General features: G+C 44.2%; 1 protein-coding gene across 5 annotated transcripts in view; it reads right to left on the bottom strand.

Annotated features, from left to right (window-relative positions):
• The window catches only part of LOC147117737 (oxysterol-binding protein-related protein 10-like), a 338,647-nt gene that overhangs the window by 220,071 nt on the left and 100,768 nt on the right, over nt 1-17,808 (bottom strand). For all 5 annotated transcript variants that reach the window (XM_085988973.1, XM_085988974.1, XM_085988978.1 and 2 more), the window contains one exon: nt 4,829-5,023. In XM_085988973.1, coding sequence (XP_085845099.1) covers nt 4,829-5,023 — 195 coding nt within the window. The remainder of the gene's footprint in view (nt 1-4,828; nt 5,024-17,808) is intronic.

The following is a 17,808-nucleotide window of genomic DNA, read 5'->3' as shown; positions in this document are numbered from 1 at the left end:
GACGCCCAGGAAGGATTACCGCAGTACCTGCCACCAGCTTGGCCAGCTGGTGAAACAACAGCTTCTTTCACTTCTTGATTCTTCTGGACGCCAGAGGAATCGATGTCCTTGAGGTGCTGCCGAATTGTAGGTAAGTCCGTTTCCACTTCGTCGCCACTGTAGTGTCCGTGTGTTGATAGAAACACTGAAGACAGGAGTTGGTTCATAGGTGTTTATTAAGCAAAGTCTGGAGGGGTACTAACGGATATAACACAATATACAGGCTTATATAGCCCGAGTGGCCATTACCGGCATTACAGCACATATGGGGCTCTTAAAGGCAGATACACTACACCCAGCTATTCACAATATATATTAATGATCTAGACGAGGGAACTAGATGTAATATCTCCAAGTTTGCAGACGACACCAAGCTGGGTGGGTGTGTGTGTGCTGTGAGGAGGATGCCGAGAAACTCCAGTATGATTTGGACAGGTTGTGTGATTGGGCAGATGCATGGCAGATGCAGTATAATGTGGATAAATGCGAGGTTATCCACTTTGGTGGCAAAAACAGGAAGGCAGATTATCTGAACGGCAATAGATTGGGAGAAGGGGAAGTGCAATGAGACCTGGGTGTCCTTGTGCACCATTCGCTGAAGGTAAGCATGCAGGTGCAGCAGGCGGTTAAGGCGGCAAATGGTATGTTGGCCTTCATAGCGAGAGGATTCGAGTACAGGAGCAAGGAGGTCTTGCTGCAGTTGTACAGGGCCTTGGTGAGACCACATCTTGAGTATTGTGCGCAGTTTTGGTCGCCTTATCTGAGGAAGGATGTTCTTGCCATGGAGGGAGTGCAGCGAAGGTTCACCAGGCTGATACCTGGGATGGCAAAAATGACGTATGAGGAGAGATTGGGTCGATTGGGCTTATATTCACTGGAGTTTAGAAGAATGAGAGGGGATCTCATTGAAACTTATAAAATTCTAACAGGACTAGACTAGATGCAGGAAGGATGTCCCCGATGGCGGGGGAGTCCAGAACCAGGGGTCAGCCATTTAGGACAGAGATGAGGAGGAATTTCTTCACCCAAAGAGTGGTGGACCTGTAGAATTCTCTACCACAAAAGGCAGTTGAGGCCAAGTCATTAAATATATTCAAGAAGGAGTTAGATATATTTCTTAAGGCTAAAGGGATCAAGGGATATGGGGAGAAAGCAGGGACAGGGTACTGAATTTGGATGATCAGCCATGATCTCATTAAATGGCGGAGCAGCCTCGTGGGGCCGAATGGCCTACTCCTGCTCCTATCTTCTATGTTTCGATGTCCCAACTCCTTGCAGATCCGTGCTACCTCTCCTCCCACTTTGTTTATAGTCTGCTGCCTCCGATCGTGACTCCTCGCAGGAGGATTCCAATGAAGTTCAACGTAAGCTCAAGGAACAGCACCTCATCTTTCCATTGGGCACTTTACAGCCTTCCGGACTCGACATGGAGTTCAACAATTTCAGATCGTAACCTCTGCCCCCATTTTTTCGTACGGCAGCTGTTGATGATTCTGCTATTCCCATTAACATTTCTTCTAGACCCATCTTTTGTTTCTTTACTTGTTCCATTACCATCTCCTTTTGCCCTGCAGCATCATCCCTTTTGTCTTTTAATCGCTCCTGCCTTCCACCCTATCATACCCCTTTCCCTACCTCTGCACTTGCTGAAAACCTGTTATATCTCGAACTGTTTCCAGTTCTGACGAAAGGTCATCGACCTGAAACGTTTAACTCTGTTTCTCTCTTCACAGATGCTGCCTGACCTGCTGAGTATTTCCAACATTTTCTGTTTTTATTTCCGATCGCCAGCATCTGCAGTATTTTGCTTCAGTACATTTAGTAATGTAGCTTTCATACACAAATGAGCAAAACATAATGGCTTTGATTATATCTGGAAATACTGCATTTTTCAAAATATGAGCCATGCCATCAGTGCTTGTAATTAACAATAATGTGAAAAATCTTTTCAGAAGATGGGGATGAAAATACTTGTCTGTTTACTGCTTAATGGCTCTTTCCGATGCACTTCAAATGATAACGTAAATCAATCAAGTTAAAAGACCAAGCATTTCTGATTTATCTATTTTAGAATTGGGTTTACATGGAAAGGTCAATGAGAAAGAGAGGATGTGGAATAGTACGGTTTCATACGGCATTGTAAGCAGTGTAGATGGAAGCATAAACTTATAAAGCAATATTAATAGATTAAGCGAATGGGCAAAACTGAGGCAAATGGATTTTAATGTAGGCAAATGTGAGGTCATCCATTTTGGAACTGAAAAGGATAGAATAAAGTACTTCCTAAATGGTGAAAAGCTGGGTACAGTAGAGGTCCAAAGAGATTTGGGGCTCCATGTATATAGATCATTAAAATGTCATGGACAAGTACAGAAAATAATCAAAAAGGCTAATGGAATGCTAGCCTTTATATCTAGAGGACTAGAATACAAGGGGGCAGAAGTTATGCTACAGCTATACAAAGTCCTGTTTAGATCACCCCTGGAGTATTGTGAGCAGTTCTGGGCACCACACCTCAGGAAGGATATACTGACCTTGGAGGGAATGCAGCGTAGATTTACCAAAATGATACCTGGACTCCAAGGGTTAAATTATGAAGAGAGATTACACAAACTAGAGCTGTATTCCCTGGAACCTAGAAGATTAAGGGGTGATTTGATCGAGGTTTTCAAGATATTAAGGGGAACTGATAGGGTAGATAAAGAGAAACTATTTCTGCTGGTTGGGGAGTCTAGGACGAGGGGGCATAGTCTAAAAATTAGAGCCAGGCCTTTCAGGAGTGAAGTTATGAAACACTTCTACACAAAGGGTGGTAGAAATTTGGAACTCTTCCGAAAACAAAAATTTTTGTTAACTAAAGGTATTAAGGAATATGGGGCAAAGGCGGGTATATGGAGTTAGGTCACAGATCAACCATGCTCTCACTGAATGGCAGAACAGGCTCGAGGGGCTAAATGGCCTACTCTTGTTCTTAGGTTCCTATATATATATAATTTGTACAAAGGTCCTGCTTTTAAGCTCACGATTACTCTGTAATTTTATACTATTACTAAAACAATGATAATATCATCGTGACTTGGCTATTTTGAGTGCATCTACAAATCAAGGGCAAATAGAAAAAGCACTCTGTTTAGACAGTAAGGTCTACTTCCCTTATTCAAAGTTGTTTATTTCACATTTTTCTGATAATTCAATTTTTTCAGCACTGAATTCCCACTTTTTGTTATTTAGGTTGCTTAATTCAAATTATTGGAAAATTCAAAATATTTTTAATGAGTTTTAATCAGTAGATTATACTTAGAAGCAGTAATTCTGACTTGAAGACCGACACCTACATAAAACACAATGGGCAGGATTTTCATTGGACCGTGGAGGCGGGACTGGAGGCATGTGGGGGGTTAAAATCCCGAAATCGGGGGGCACAAACCCATCCCGCCCCCAACCCGCCTCCATGCCAGTTACAAAGGAGGCGGGTACCCGACCCGTGCTGGGATCCGCCTCCCCGAGGTGGGAAGGGGATTAGTGCCAATTAACTGCCTGTTAACAGGTAGTTAACAGCCAGTTTTTAGCATAATCCCTATTTTCATTCTTGAAGTGTGGGATTCCTGACGGCTCCAAACCACGCCAAGTTAGCGAGGTGGGCCGTCGGGCTGAAGGGCTTGGAGGGGTCGAGATGTTCGTGTTCAGGTGAGTGATGGGTGCATAAGTGCAGAGGTAGGTGTGTTTAAAGTAGTTTTACTTACCTTTACAGCCTTCCTTCCTTCAGGTCTTGGGAGTCCCTCATCTTACCGACACAGAAAGCAGAATGGCTGCGATCTGTCAAAATTTGCAGCATTCAGCTTTCTGTTCCGGAGAGATCTCTAAATCATCCCGAGAGGAAGGACTTAACTTAAGAGTACAGACTGTCAGTGTTTGACAGCTTCAAACAGCTGTCAAACGCTGATATTTCATCTGTCAAAAGGTCTTGACAGATGAACTATCAATCTGTGACGTCACTTGTTGCCGGGTGGCCCTTAATTGGCCTGCTGAGCCCGCTGGGTGGGCTCAACAAGGTCAATCAAGTCAAAATCGCGTGGGTTGGCTAGAACTCGATGGAGGCGGGACTACAACCCCGAAAGTTGTAGTCCCGCCTCCTACCCGCCTCCTCAATGAAAATCCAGCCCAATGCCTTTAGTGCAGTCTCACACACACTATAGTTCAAATACATGATTATTTCACAAATTGCTACATTTGCTCACACCAGTTTCAATTGAGCCTTCTAATCTATCTGGCCAAACCGTACTATTTAAGTAACAATTCAAACTTCCTTTCCCCTAAACAATGACTGCCAATAACTGTCCCTAATTTTATACCAATTGCCCATGGGTGGGGACTGATAAGTTGGATTTTGCTAAAATCATAGGAAAATTTGCTAAAATCATAGGGAAAATATTTGATCAGAATTTTTAATGAATCAGTTCAGCTATTCACTTCTACAAGAGATAAGCACAGGCAAGTACAAGTACATTCGGAAGCCACTTAGCCCAACAATATCTAAAATTTTACATCTAAACGGTAGATTTTCCAAGTCCTCGCCTCCAACCAGGAATCTACTTTGAACACAGATTGGAAAATCACAAGCAGGTTGGCCACAGTTTTTCATCTGCACTTGCAGTACATCAGGTAGTTGGCTGTTGGCAAGGACACGGAAAATCTACTCTATAAAATGCAACGCTTTTCTAACTAAATGGTCTGTTCACAACCCCAAACATCAAAAACATAATTATTCTCTGCTAGTTTCCAAACTTACCTCTTTGACATCTAGAAGACGCCCTGGACACTGATTCTTGGCACGTCGGGCAGTTGCAGGAGACTTGTGATGGGTAATGGTGACAATTCCTGGCCCGCTGTGTGTCAGGTGCTTCTGGCTACCAGGAGGTGCTGAGTTTGATACTCCAGGAGGAAGTAAAGATAAACTTCTTGCTCTTACTGAAGGAGTAGTAGTCTAAAACAAATAAAAAGAACTTTATAAGCATAAATAATTTCTTCAGTGCTGAACTATTTTGATTTTATCAAATCAAACCAACATTACCAGCCAAAATATTACTACAGGTAGACTATCCCTTATCCGTAATTCCGAAATTCGAAAACCTCTGAAAACCGAAAGTTTTTTCGTGGAGCGTAACTAGAGTATTTATGGTCTATATTTATCCCACTATTTAATTTACCAAATTATTACTGTATAAATAAACTGTAATACTATTTATAGTCTTTATTTATCCCACTCCGTGTGAATATTCATATGGTTCGCTGCAGAAATATTAATGCGTTTGCTTACGGGGTGCTGCCCAGACCCCGCTAGGGTGTTACATACTGATTCTGAATACCATTCTGAAATCCGAAAAATTCCAAATTCCGAAAAACATCTGGTCCCAAGGGTTTCGGATAAGGGATAGTGCACCTGTGTATATATATAATATACCCACCAAACACTCCTAGCATAGGTTAGATACAGGGTAAAGCTCACTCTGCACTGTTCCATCAAGTAAAGCGCCCTCTACACTGTCCCATTAAAACACTTGCAGGACAGATACAGCACGGGTTAGATACAAAGTAAAGCTTCCTCTACACTGTCCCATCAAACACTCCCAGGGCAGGTACAACACGGGTTAGATACAGAATAATGCTCCCTCTACATTTTCAATGAGGTTTGGAAAGGGCTGTTCTTGGCGCTGTTGTCTAATTTCTGGATAATCCCAAATCAGAATCCTAAGGCTCACACCGTCGGCCCAACTGGGCTGAGACCATCCAAACTCATTTCACGTAGGAACATCATTGCCAGGAGAGAGAGGTTAGTGGCCTATAAGGCTGGATAAGTCTTTTGACTGAACCCTTATGTGGGGGGGATAATAGAGGACCAAATCCCTCTGAATGGTTGAGTTTCTACCCTAGTGGATGTTGGTTGACTATTTGACTGTGGAGGCAGTATCACAGACAACCCCTAACCCTGTCACTATTTGACACAATACACACACACTTTGTACGAGCGAGCAATGGTTAGGGTTCAGGAGCAGTAACACCTGCTGATGTTTCCTCTCCCTAACTCTGCGAGAGTCTCAGTACCACTCAGGGTAGGATCAGCTAACTCAGCACAGCCCGAGGGATGGATCCTAGGCCCTTCCTGCTGTGTGTGTGAGTCTCAGTACCACTCAGGGCGAGATCAGCTAACTCAGCACAGCCCGGGGGATGGATCCTAGGCCCTTCCTGCTGTGTGTGTGAGTCTCAGTACCACACCGGGTGGGATCAGCTAACTCAGCACAGCCCGGGGGATGGATCCTAGGCCCTTCCTGCTCAGTGTGGGGCTCAGTACCACACCGGGTGGGATCAGCTAACTCAGCACAGCCCGGGGGATGGATCCTAGGCCCTTCTTGCTCAGTGTGGGGCTCAGTACCAAACACCAGGCGACATCCTTACCACTGGACTTTTAGGAGAGCGGATAGTAACATTTCTGATAAACAATCCAATTAAGTTGGAACTTTGGAATGATTGCCACAAAATTCAGTCTCTGACCTTGAGAAAAGAAATTCCTTTAGCCAGAACCCGCCTGTTCCATTCCTTGGAGGCAGAGTTACTGGAGACCCTTCAAGGCTGATGTCCTACTATCAGGACAGCAGAGTGGGTTAAGGAGCTTCCTGCTGCAGTACTGAGCTCTGGTGTCAGCTGTGGCTCAGTGGGTAGCACTCTCTTCCCTCTGAGTCAGAAGGTTGTGGGTTCGAGCACCGCTCTAGAGACCCAAGCCCTATAATCCAGGCCGACACTCCCAGTGCCAGTACTGCGTGAGCGCTGCACTGTCGAAGGGGCAGTACTGAGGGAGCTCTGAACTGTCAGAGGTGCAGTACTGAGGGACCGCTGCATTGTTGGAGGGCAGTACTGAGGTAGCGCTGCACTGTCGGAAGTGCCATCTTTCGGATGACTGGTTAAACATCTCAGATGGATGTAAAAGATCCCATGGCCACTACAGGAAACTTTGGTTTATCCGGAGGTTGTATGTCCGGAATACTCGATCTAACGGCAAAAATCAGGAGCCGTTTTCTGTAAGTTTTTTTAGATCTCGTTCTTTTTTTTTCCCCCCAGTCAGCCACTGCAAGGTCTGTAGCTATAGCAACAGCTTCAACTACAGACGCTTGCAGCTGCAGCTGACTCTTTAGAAGCTGTTGCTAAGCAACAGTGTTTGTTGTCAGATACGGAGATGAAAACCTCCGTATCCTTCAACATTAACTTTGTTTGTCCGGCAGTTTTGATAGATCGGCAACACGCCGGTCCCGTCAGTGCCGGATATCACAAAGTTTCCTGTATTTTAAAAAAGAGATGGGGAGTTCTCCCCGGTGTCGTGGGGCCAATATTTATCCCTCAACCAACATCACTGAAAAATACATGATCAGGTCATCGTCACATTGCTGTTTGTGGGAGCTTGCTGCGTGCAAATTGGCTGCCTACATTACAACAGTGACTACAAAAGTACTTCATTGGCTGAAAAGCACTTTCCACGTCCTGAGATCGTAAAAGGCACTATAGAAATGTAAGTTCGTTCTTTCTTATATTTGGTGAAGTCACATGGTTGAACCACAAGAGTACTTCCACATCCCTCAACTCTGCAGTGCCATAGATTAGTGCTCCCAAAACTGCCTTTTTTGTGGCACACACTCTTGAAAGCTGATGAGAGTTTTATATTGACAGGAACAAGAAAGAGAGATATTCCCATTAAATTCTTATTTCTACCCTTCTTAGGTTTCACCTATCACTAGGTTCCCACCATTCTATAAACCATTCCCCCCCAGAAACTGTAACTTCAGCCCAAACTTCTTTCAATGCTGTTTTGGAACTGGTTGAGAGCTGAGCAAGAATAATCTAAGATGACTCCTCTACAATTTTCTTTCCTCCTCCCTTGGGGAAGTGTGGGAGCACACCTGCTTGGCACATGTCTGGTAACAGACTCATCACAAGAATAATTAGCAGTGCTAACCCACCACCTACAGTGCACAGAAGTCATTTTGACTTGCACACCCTCTTGTCTTAATTAATTATTTTCACTTCCCTTTCCACCCCCAACACACAAGTGGAATCCTGCAGCGTGGAAATATTATTTTCCCCTTCCTCTCACCCCCTTTAATCCACAGCCATTTTATAGTAAAATCCCACTGATTGAAGTCTGGCCATGTCACCCAAGCCCATGTCATAGAATATACAGCAATATGTAATCATGGAATATGCATCACCAGATCTGGGATCAAAACCGGACAGGGTAAGCTTTCAAACTGTATGTTCTGCCTCACACCCAGGAACTCGCACATGCAGTCTGTAACTTTACGTCCAGTTAAATGATGGAAAACCATAGCCTATGCACATTATTTCCCAAAATGAGCTTCCAGTAAACAAAGCTCTGTGAATCAGAAAATATGTCCAGTTTTGGTCCAGAGATCTGGGGATTAATATTGAGACTCCACAGAGGGTGTAGAGAAGTGCAACAAAGATAATACCTAAACTTAGATCTTTCAGTTACAAGGATAGGGCAAGGGAGTTATGGCTCTTCACTTTGGGGAAACATAGACTCAGGAAGTATGATTGAGGAGGACCAGATGTAGTAGACTTGAATTTCAGAGCGCGGGACCTAGCCGACTTAAGGCACGACTACCAAAGATAGCGCAAAGGCAGTGGGGGATGCACAAGAGGCCAGAGTCAGAGGAACGCAGAATTCTGGGGCGCTTGTAGGGCTGGAGGAGGTTACAGAAATGGGGAGGGCCGAGGCCATAAAAGATTTAAGAACAAGGATGAGAATTTTAAATCGGAGACGTTGGGGGAAAGGGGAGTCAATGTAGGTCAGCAAAGACAGGAGTGATGGGTGAACAGGATTTGGTGCGGGATAGAATACAGGCAACAGAGCTTTGAATAAACTGAAGTTTACAGAGCGTAGAGGGTGAGAAGCCAGCCAGGAAAGCTTTGGAATAGGCTAGTCTGTAAGTGACAAAAGCATGGGTGAGATTTTCAGCAGAAGATTCGCTGAGGCTGGGGACGAGATAGACGATGTTACGAAGATGTAACTAGGTGGTCTTTGTGACAGAGAGGATGTGGAGTCAGAAGCTCAGCTAGAGGTCAAATAGGACGATGAAGTTGCGAGTAGTCTGGTTCAACCAGATATAATGGCTGGTGAGAGGAAATGGAATCAATAAAAGACTAGCATTTATATAGCGCTTTTCACAACCACCGGATGTCCCAAAGCGCTTTACAGCTTATGAAGTACTTTTTGAAGTGTAGTCACTGTTGTAATATAGGAAATGCAGCATGGGTACAGAGTTTGTGGCAGGGGCTGAAGACAGTGGCTTCGGTGTTCCCAATGTTTAACTGGAGGAAATTGAGGCTCATCCAAGACTGAATGTTGGACAAGCAGTCTGACAGAAGGTTCACTCGGTTAATCCCGGGGATGAGGGGATGGACATATGAGGAGAGGTTGAGTAGATTGGGACTCTACTCATTGGAGTTCAGAAGAATGAGAGGCGATCTTATTGAAACATATAAGATTGTGAAGGGGTTGGATCGGGTGGATGCGGGGAGGATGTTCCCGATGATGGGTGAAACTAGAACTAGGGGGCATAGTCTTAGAATAAGGGGCTGCTCTTTCAAAACTGAGATGAGGGGGAACTACTTCACTCAGAGGGTGGTAGGTCCATGGAATATGCTGCCCCAAAAAGCTGTCGAAGCTACATCATTACATAAATTTAAAACAGAAATAGACAGTTTCCTAGAAGTAAAGGGAATTAAGGGTTACGGGGAGCGGGCAGGAATTTGGACATGAGTCTAGGTTCGGATCGGACATGGCCCTGTGGGTAGCGGAGCGGGCCCAGGGGCCGTGTAGCCTGATCCTGCTCCTATTTCGTGTGTCTAATTCTGTTAGATTCAGGAGATGGTTCTGTGATAGTAGATTGGCGGTTAGGATCAGATCAGCCATGATCTTATTGAATGGCGGAGCAGGCTCGAGGGGCCGATTGGCCTACTCCTGCTCCTATTTCTTATGTTCTTATGTTCTTATGTAGCATAGGCAGTGGAGGAATTGTGATAGGTGCTGGAGATATACAGCTGGTTTTTCAGCATACATGTGGAAGCTGACTCCATGTCATTGGATGATGTCATCAAGCACCAGCATGTAGATGAGGAAGAGGAGAGGCCAAGGTTAGATCCTTGGGAGACTGTAGAGGTAAAGGTATTGGGACAGGAAGAGAAGCCATTGCTGTAAAGACTCTGGTTGTTATTGCATAGGTAAGAATGGAACAACGAGGGCAGTCCCATCAAGTTGGACAACGCAAGACAGACATTGAATGCGAAAGGAGAATGGTGTGGTCGACCATGCTAAAGACTGCATGGAAGTTGAGGAGGACTGGGGGGAGGGGGTGCAAGGAAATGCACCATAGTCACTGTCAGAGGATGTCATTTGTGACTTTGATTAGGGCTATGGCAGGGCTGAAAACTGATTGGAGAGACTCAGACATGGAAGGTGGGCACAGATGAGAGGTGGCAACACATTCATGGACTTGAAAGAAAAGGTTGGAGATGGGCCTATAATTTGCAAGGACAGAGGGGTCAAGAAGGGTATTTTGGGTCTGGACTATTTCAAAATTATATGTTGCTATATTTAGATCCAATATTTAACACTTGCATTTTATAAAGTACAAAACATAAGTGCAGAAGAAAATCATGGGGACACCACATTCTAGTGATAGGATGTACCACTGTACCTTAATGTACATTACACTAGAGTGAAATATGGAACAGTCATTCACTTCCAACTATGTAAATACTGTATATACTTAAACCACAAAAACAAATGAATGTTAAAATATTGCTGCAGTAGACAGAATGTGATTCATTGTTCAATAGTTAATTACTAATCTCTTAAAACTCTGAAAAGAATGCTAAATGCAGAAAAGAAAAATCACCAAAAAATATCATTGAGGAAAGAAATTCAACACTCCCATGGCTTGGTCAAGATGACTCCAAGGTGGTCAGTTTGCATTCTTGCTGCAGTTTGTGGGTTCACCATGTTCTGGTGTAACCAGCCAATACTGAAGTTTCCATATTTGAAATATGCTGCTTTACAATACTTATCTTCTCCTTTAAAAAAATACCATTAATTATGTGTAGAATTGGTAAATCAAAATTTCATCTGCAATGTGCATATCCTTCATAAAGTAATACTCAAAATACACAGAAACCACTGTGGAGTGGCTTAATGCACTTCCAAGATACTCTCTCATCCCAAATGTTTCCTTTTTTTTGCCAGAGTAGCATTTAAAGCAAGAGTCTTTAGTTACAAGGAGCCCCAACACCACCCAGACTGCTGCAACTTCAAGCTGTGGCACTTCCATTACCTTTCTCGATGTGATTTATTTTTTATAATGAGCATTCTACATCACCATGCGAGTCAAACACAGGGCCTTCCTGTTTTCACCTAGGAAAAGGATCAGAATCTTCCACAGACATACACTAGATCTTCTTGGATTGTCTGTATTAGTAACACCAACACGTTCTTCATAGACACTGCAAATTTCTAGGGATATTCCACTGTCCTGATAATGAGGACAAACATCTTGAAATCAATTCACTGGGACACAAGGAGCCACGGGTGCTAAAAGTGGATAGGGTGGTGGGCGTATACAGGACTTCAAAGATTGTTCCTCACTGGAAACCCAATTTCAACTCCAGCTCTTCCTCCTTCCAATTTCCCTCCTACATTTCCAAATCTCATCTGATGTATATGCTCAAGTTAATTTTGACATCGCTCCTGCTTATTTTATCTCTCTAGTCACCTGACAATTTCCTGATAGGTCTACCCCTCACCTCAATAAATGTGTGTCTCTCTTTTACGCTCATTTGAGATATCTCAAACTTTTCATCCATTTGAAAAGTGAATCCACCAACTCTAAATGTCTCCTGCTGAAATGTCACCATTCACTCCAGCATGAGTAATGATTTCTCTTCTGCTGATCAGGCCAACATTAATGTTGAGGCCCTTGCTTATCCTAAATGACCTCAACCAATTCAGCAGTGAGCCTACGCACATCCTTGATAGGTGTGGTAATTCAGCTAATCTAGAACACTTCCTCTTTAAAACAATTCATATACAGCATCTATTTCCTCACTGCTGCATTATTCTGAGTACTGTCCCATACCAGTGTCTTGCAGAACACCATGCAACACTCACCAGTTCTGTCACGTTTGGCATTAAGTCTGCCAAATTGGGATGCTGAGAATTCTTTACTGCTTTTACTTTCTGTGCCTTCTATCTGTTCCAGTGAAGTAATTTATGATATTATGGGATTGAAGGTTTCATACTTCATTCTTCCCTTGTCAGATCTGTTACAGTATCTTAGTTCAATCATGCCTGATGTTCTACTGTATCTAGTTAAAATTCTGCCTATTGCACAGTCTGAAACATCTCAAGTCAAATTCATCTCTACTTGTGACCTCTGTAAATACAGTATTAGAGCTGTTAAATGAAACTTTGAAAAGTAGTGTTAATTTTGATCTTCCCGTCTCCCAGCAACCGTTTCTCCTTCTCCTTTGCCAAAGCTGTCTGTCAGTTTCTGTGAATCTTCCCTTCCATCGCTCTTCTGTCCTGATAAGAGTTGCTAGCTCTCCTAACAAAAATGCTGGCCTTTTTTGGCTTGCCACCTCTTCCAATTCTAATCTCAAATGATCTTTGTAAAGAAGCTCCCTTCATTCTGTTCTACCATTAAGACAGGAACCAAGGGTCTAATGAGAGTGAGGAACTTAAAGTAATTAATATTAGTAAAGAAAAAATACTGGCGAAATTAATAAGACTAAAAGCAGACAAATCCCCTGGACCTGATGGCCTACATACTAGGGTTTTAAAAGAGGTAGTTGCAAAGATAGTGGAAGCATTGGTTTTGATCTACCAGAATTCCCTAGATTGTAGAATGATCCCCCGTGGATTGGAAGGTAGCAAATGTAAACCCGCTATTCAAGAAAGGAGGGAGAGAGAAAACAGGGAACTACAGGCCAGTTCCTACATTACAACAGTGACTACTCTTCAAAAAGGACTTCATTGGCTGTAAAGCGCTTTGGGATGTCCGGTGGTCGTGGAAGGTGCTATATAAATGCAAGTCAGTCTTTCTTTCTTTAGCCTGGCATCAATAATAGGGAAAATATTAGAATCTATTATTAGAGACGTGGTAACGGGGCATTTAGAAAATTGTAATATGATTAGAGAGTCAACACGGTTTTATGAAAGGGAAATCGGGTTTGACAAATTTATTAAGAGTTCTTTTGAGGGTGTAGCTAGCAGGGTAGATAAGGGGGAAACCAGTGGATGTACAGAAAACTTTGGTTTATCCAGAGGTTGTATGTCCGGAAACCTCGATCTACCAGCAGAAATCAGGAGCCGTTTGGTTAGGTTTTTTTTCTTCTCGTGGCTTTGTTTTCAACAGTTGGGTTCTGGAAAGTCTCTCTGAAGCTGTTGCTAAGCTACAGAGATGCTTCCAAGGTACGGGCCGACTGTTTACAAGCTGTTGCTAAGCAACAGTGTTTGTTGTCAGATACGGAGATGAAAACCTCCGTATGCTTCAACATTAACTTTGTATGTCCGGCAGTTTTGATAGATCGGCAACAGCTCGGTCCCTTCGGTGCCGGATATCACAAAGTTTCCTGTAGTACATTTGGATTTTCAGAAGGCATTTGATAAGGTGCCACTCAAAAGGTTATTACACAAGATTAGGGCACATGGGATTGGGGATAATATATTAACATGGATTGAGGATTGGTTAACAGACAGAGAGTAGGGATAAACGGGTCATTTTCAGGTTGACAGGTTGTAATTAGTGGGGTGCCGTAAGGATCAGTGCTTGGGACTCAGTTATTTACAATCTATATCAATGATTTAGATGAGGGGACCGAGTGTAATGTATCCAGGTTTGCTGACGATACACAGCTAGATGGGAAAGTAAGCTGTGAGGAAGACACAAAGAGGCTGCAAAGGAATATAGACAGATTAAATGAGTGGGTAAGAAGGTGGGAGATGAAGTATAATGTGAAATTATCCACTTTAGTTGGAAGAATCGAAAAGCAGAATTTTTTTCAATTTATTTTTTTTATAAAAGGTGAACGACTACCCCCTCCACCACCTTTGATACCCGTGTCCCCACTAAAATCATTACACTCTCTCACCCTACTCATTCCCCCTGGTATACCCCTCATCTCCGTTCCCTTAAGTCCAAGGGATGCAGACTTGAACGTCTTTGATGGACAACTGGTCTAACCATCAATCACCAGATTTGGCTCTCCATCACTAAAACAGCCCACTATTCGAAGATCATCCAGGGCGGCAAAAAAATAACACCAGACTTGTGCATTGTAGATGGTGGAAAGGCTTTGGGAAGTCAGGAGGTGAGACACTCGCCGCAAAATACAAGCCTCTAACCCACGCTTGTTGCCACAGTATTTATGTGGCTGGTCCAGTTAAGTTTCTGGTCAATGATAACCCCACAGGATGTTGGGAGATTCGGCGATGGTAATGCCATTGAATGTCATGGGGTGGTAGTTAGACTTTCGTTTATTGGAGATAGTCATTGCCTGGCATTTCTGTGGCGCGAATGTTACTTGCCACTTATGAGCCCAAGCCTGAATGTCGTCCCGGTCTTGCTGCATGTGGGCATGAACAGCTTCATTATCTGAGGAGTTGCGAATGGAACTGAACACTGCAATCATCAACGAACATCCCCACTTTTGACCTTACGATGGAGGGAAGGTCATTGATGAAGCAGCTGAAGATGCTTGTGCCTCGGACACTGCCCTGAGGAACTCCTGCAGCGATGTCCTGGGGCTGAGAGGATTGACCACCAACCACAACCATCTTTCTTTGCGCTAGGTATGACTCCAGCCAGTGGAGAGTTTTTCCCCCGATTCCCATTGACTTCAATTTTACTAGGGCTCCTTGATGCCACACTCGGTCAAATGCTGTCTTGATGTCAAGGGCAGTCACTCTCACCTCACCTCTGGAATTCAACACTTTTGTCCATGTTTGGACCAATGCTGTAATGAGGTGTGGAGCCGAGTGGTCCTGGTGGAACCCAATCTGAGCATCGGTGAGCAGGTTATGGGTGAATAAGTGCCTCTTGAAAGCACTGTTGGCAACACCTTCCATCACTTTGCTGACGATTGAGAGTAGACTGATGGGGTGGTAATTGGCTGGATTTTTATGGACAGGGCATACCCAGGCAGTTTTCCACATTGTTGGGTAGATGCCAGTGTTGTAGCTGTACTGGAACAGCTTCGTTAGAGGCGCGGCTAGTTCTGGAGCACAAGTCAGGATGTTGTCGGGGCCCATAGCCTTTGCTGTATCCAGTGCACTCAGCTGTTTCTTGACATCACGTGGAGTGAATCGAATTAGCTGAAGACTGGCTTCTGTGATGGTGGGGACCCAAAGAGGAGGCCAATATGGTTCATCCACTCGGCACTTCTGGCTAAAGATGGTTGCACTCACGTGCTGGGCTCCACCATCATTGAGGATGGGGATATTCATGGAGCCTCCTCCTCCCATTAGTTGTTTAATTGTCCACCATCATTCACGACTGAATGTGGGAGGACTGCAGATCTTTGATCTGATCCACTGATTGTGGGATCGCTTAGCTCTGTCATGCATGTAGTCCTGTGTTTCAGCTTCCCCAATTTGGCACCTCATTTTTAGGTAGGCCTGGTACTGCTCCTGGCATGTTCTTGAGCACTCCTCATTGAACTAGGGTTGGTCCCCTGGCTTGATGGTAACGGCAGAGTGAGGGATATGCCGGGCCAGGAGGTTACAAATTGTGGTGGAATACAATTCTGCTGCTGCTGATGGCCCACAGCGCCTCATGGAGGCCCAGTTTTGAGCTGCTAGATCAGTTCTGAATCTATCCCATTCAGCACGGTGGTAGTGCCACACAACACGATAGAGGGTGTCCCCTGTATGAAGACGGGACTTCGTCTCCACAAGGACTGTGCGGTGGTCACTGCTACCAATGCTGTCATGGACAGATGCATCTGCGACAGGTAGATTGGTGAAGACGAGGTTAAGTAGGTTTTTCCCTCATGTTGGTTTTCTCACCACCTGCCCCAGGCCCAGTCTGGCAGCTATGTCCTTTAGGACTCGGCCAGCTCCATCAGTAGTGGTGCTACCGAGCCACTCTTGATGATGGACATTGAGGCCTCCCACCCAAAGTACATTCTGTGCCCTTGCTACCCTCAGTACTTCTTCCAAGTAGTGTTCAACATGGAGAAGTACTGTTTTATCAACTGAGGGAGGGCAGTAGGTGGTAATCAGCAGGAGGTTTCCTTGCCCATGAAGCCATGAGACATGGGATCTGGAGTCAATGTTGAGGACTCCCAGGGGCACATCTTTCTAACTGTATACCACTGTGCCGCCACCTTGGTGGGTCTGTCTTGCCGATGGGACAGGACATACCCAGAGATGGTGGTGGAGTAGTCTGGGACATTGGCTGAAAAGTATGATTCTATGAGTATGACTATGTCAGGCTGTTGCTTAACTAGTCTGTGGGATAGCTCTCCCAAATTTGTCCCCAGCTGTTAGTGAGGAGGACTTTGCAGGGTTGACTGGGCTGGGTGTGCCATTGTTGTGTCTGAAACAGGTGCCCAGGTTGATGCAGGTGGTCTGTCTATTTTTATTCTTATTATTGTTTCTCGTAGCGGTTGTATACAACTGAGTGGGTTGCTAGGCCATTTCAGAGGGCAATTAAGAGTCAACCACATTGCTGTGGATCCGGAGTCACATATAGGCCAGACCTAAAGGACATTAGTGAACCAGATGGGTTTTTACAACAATCCAATAGTTTCATGGTCACCATTACAGATTTATTTAATTAACTGCATTTAAATTCCCCAGCTACTGTGGTGGGATTTGAACTCATGTCTCTGGATCATTAGTCCAGGCCTCTGGATTACTAGTCCAGTAACATACCTACTATGCTACCGTTCCCTTCGTAATATCACCCGTCTCTGCCCTTACCTCAACTTATCTGCTGCTGAAACCCTCATCCATGCCTTAACCTCTGGGCCTCTCCATCTCTGTCCACCTTTAAGACCCTGTTTAAAATTTGCCAAAGCTTTGAGTTACCCCTCCAAATACATCCTTCCTTAGCTCAGTGTCATTTTATGCCTGATTATGCTTCCATGTAGCGCCTTGGACATTTTCCTATGTTAATTTCATGTTATTATTGCTCTTATAGCCACTGTGTTGATATGGCTGGTTCAGTTCAGCTTCTGGTAACCCCCAAGAAGTTGATAGTAGTACCACTGAAGGTCAAAAGAAGATAACTGGGCTTTCTTCTGCTCGAGCTGGTCATCAGCTGGCACGTACGTGGTGCAAATGTTATCTGCCACTTATCAGTGAGTTTGAATGTTGTTTAGGTCCTGCTGTAGGCTGGCATGGACTGTTTCATTATAGAAGGCATTGTGAATGGAGATGAATAGCGTGGAACCATCACTGTTTAACAGCTCCACTCCTGACCTTATAATGGAGGAAAGGTAATTGAAGCAGCTGAAGATGCTTTGATGGAGGGCGATTTCTTGAGGAACTCTTGCAATGATTTCTTGGGTCTATGATGAATAACATCTGACAACCACAGCCATATGACTCCAGCCACTGAAGAGTTTTCCTTTTGACTACCATTGCTTTTAGCTTTACTAGATTTTGCTTGTTTCTGTCTTGGGCTCCTTCAGGTATGATTT

The sequence above is a fragment of the Somniosus microcephalus genome, chromosome 5 (genome assembly GCF_052327205.1).
Source record: "Somniosus microcephalus isolate GS21.2 chromosome 5, FLI_Smic_1.0, whole genome shotgun sequence".
NCBI classification, from domain to species: Eukaryota; Metazoa; Chordata; class Chondrichthyes; order Squaliformes; family Somniosidae; genus Somniosus; species Somniosus microcephalus.
The sequence above is the reverse complement of the archived record's forward strand: the minus strand, read 5'-3'. Positions and strand labels throughout refer to the sequence as shown.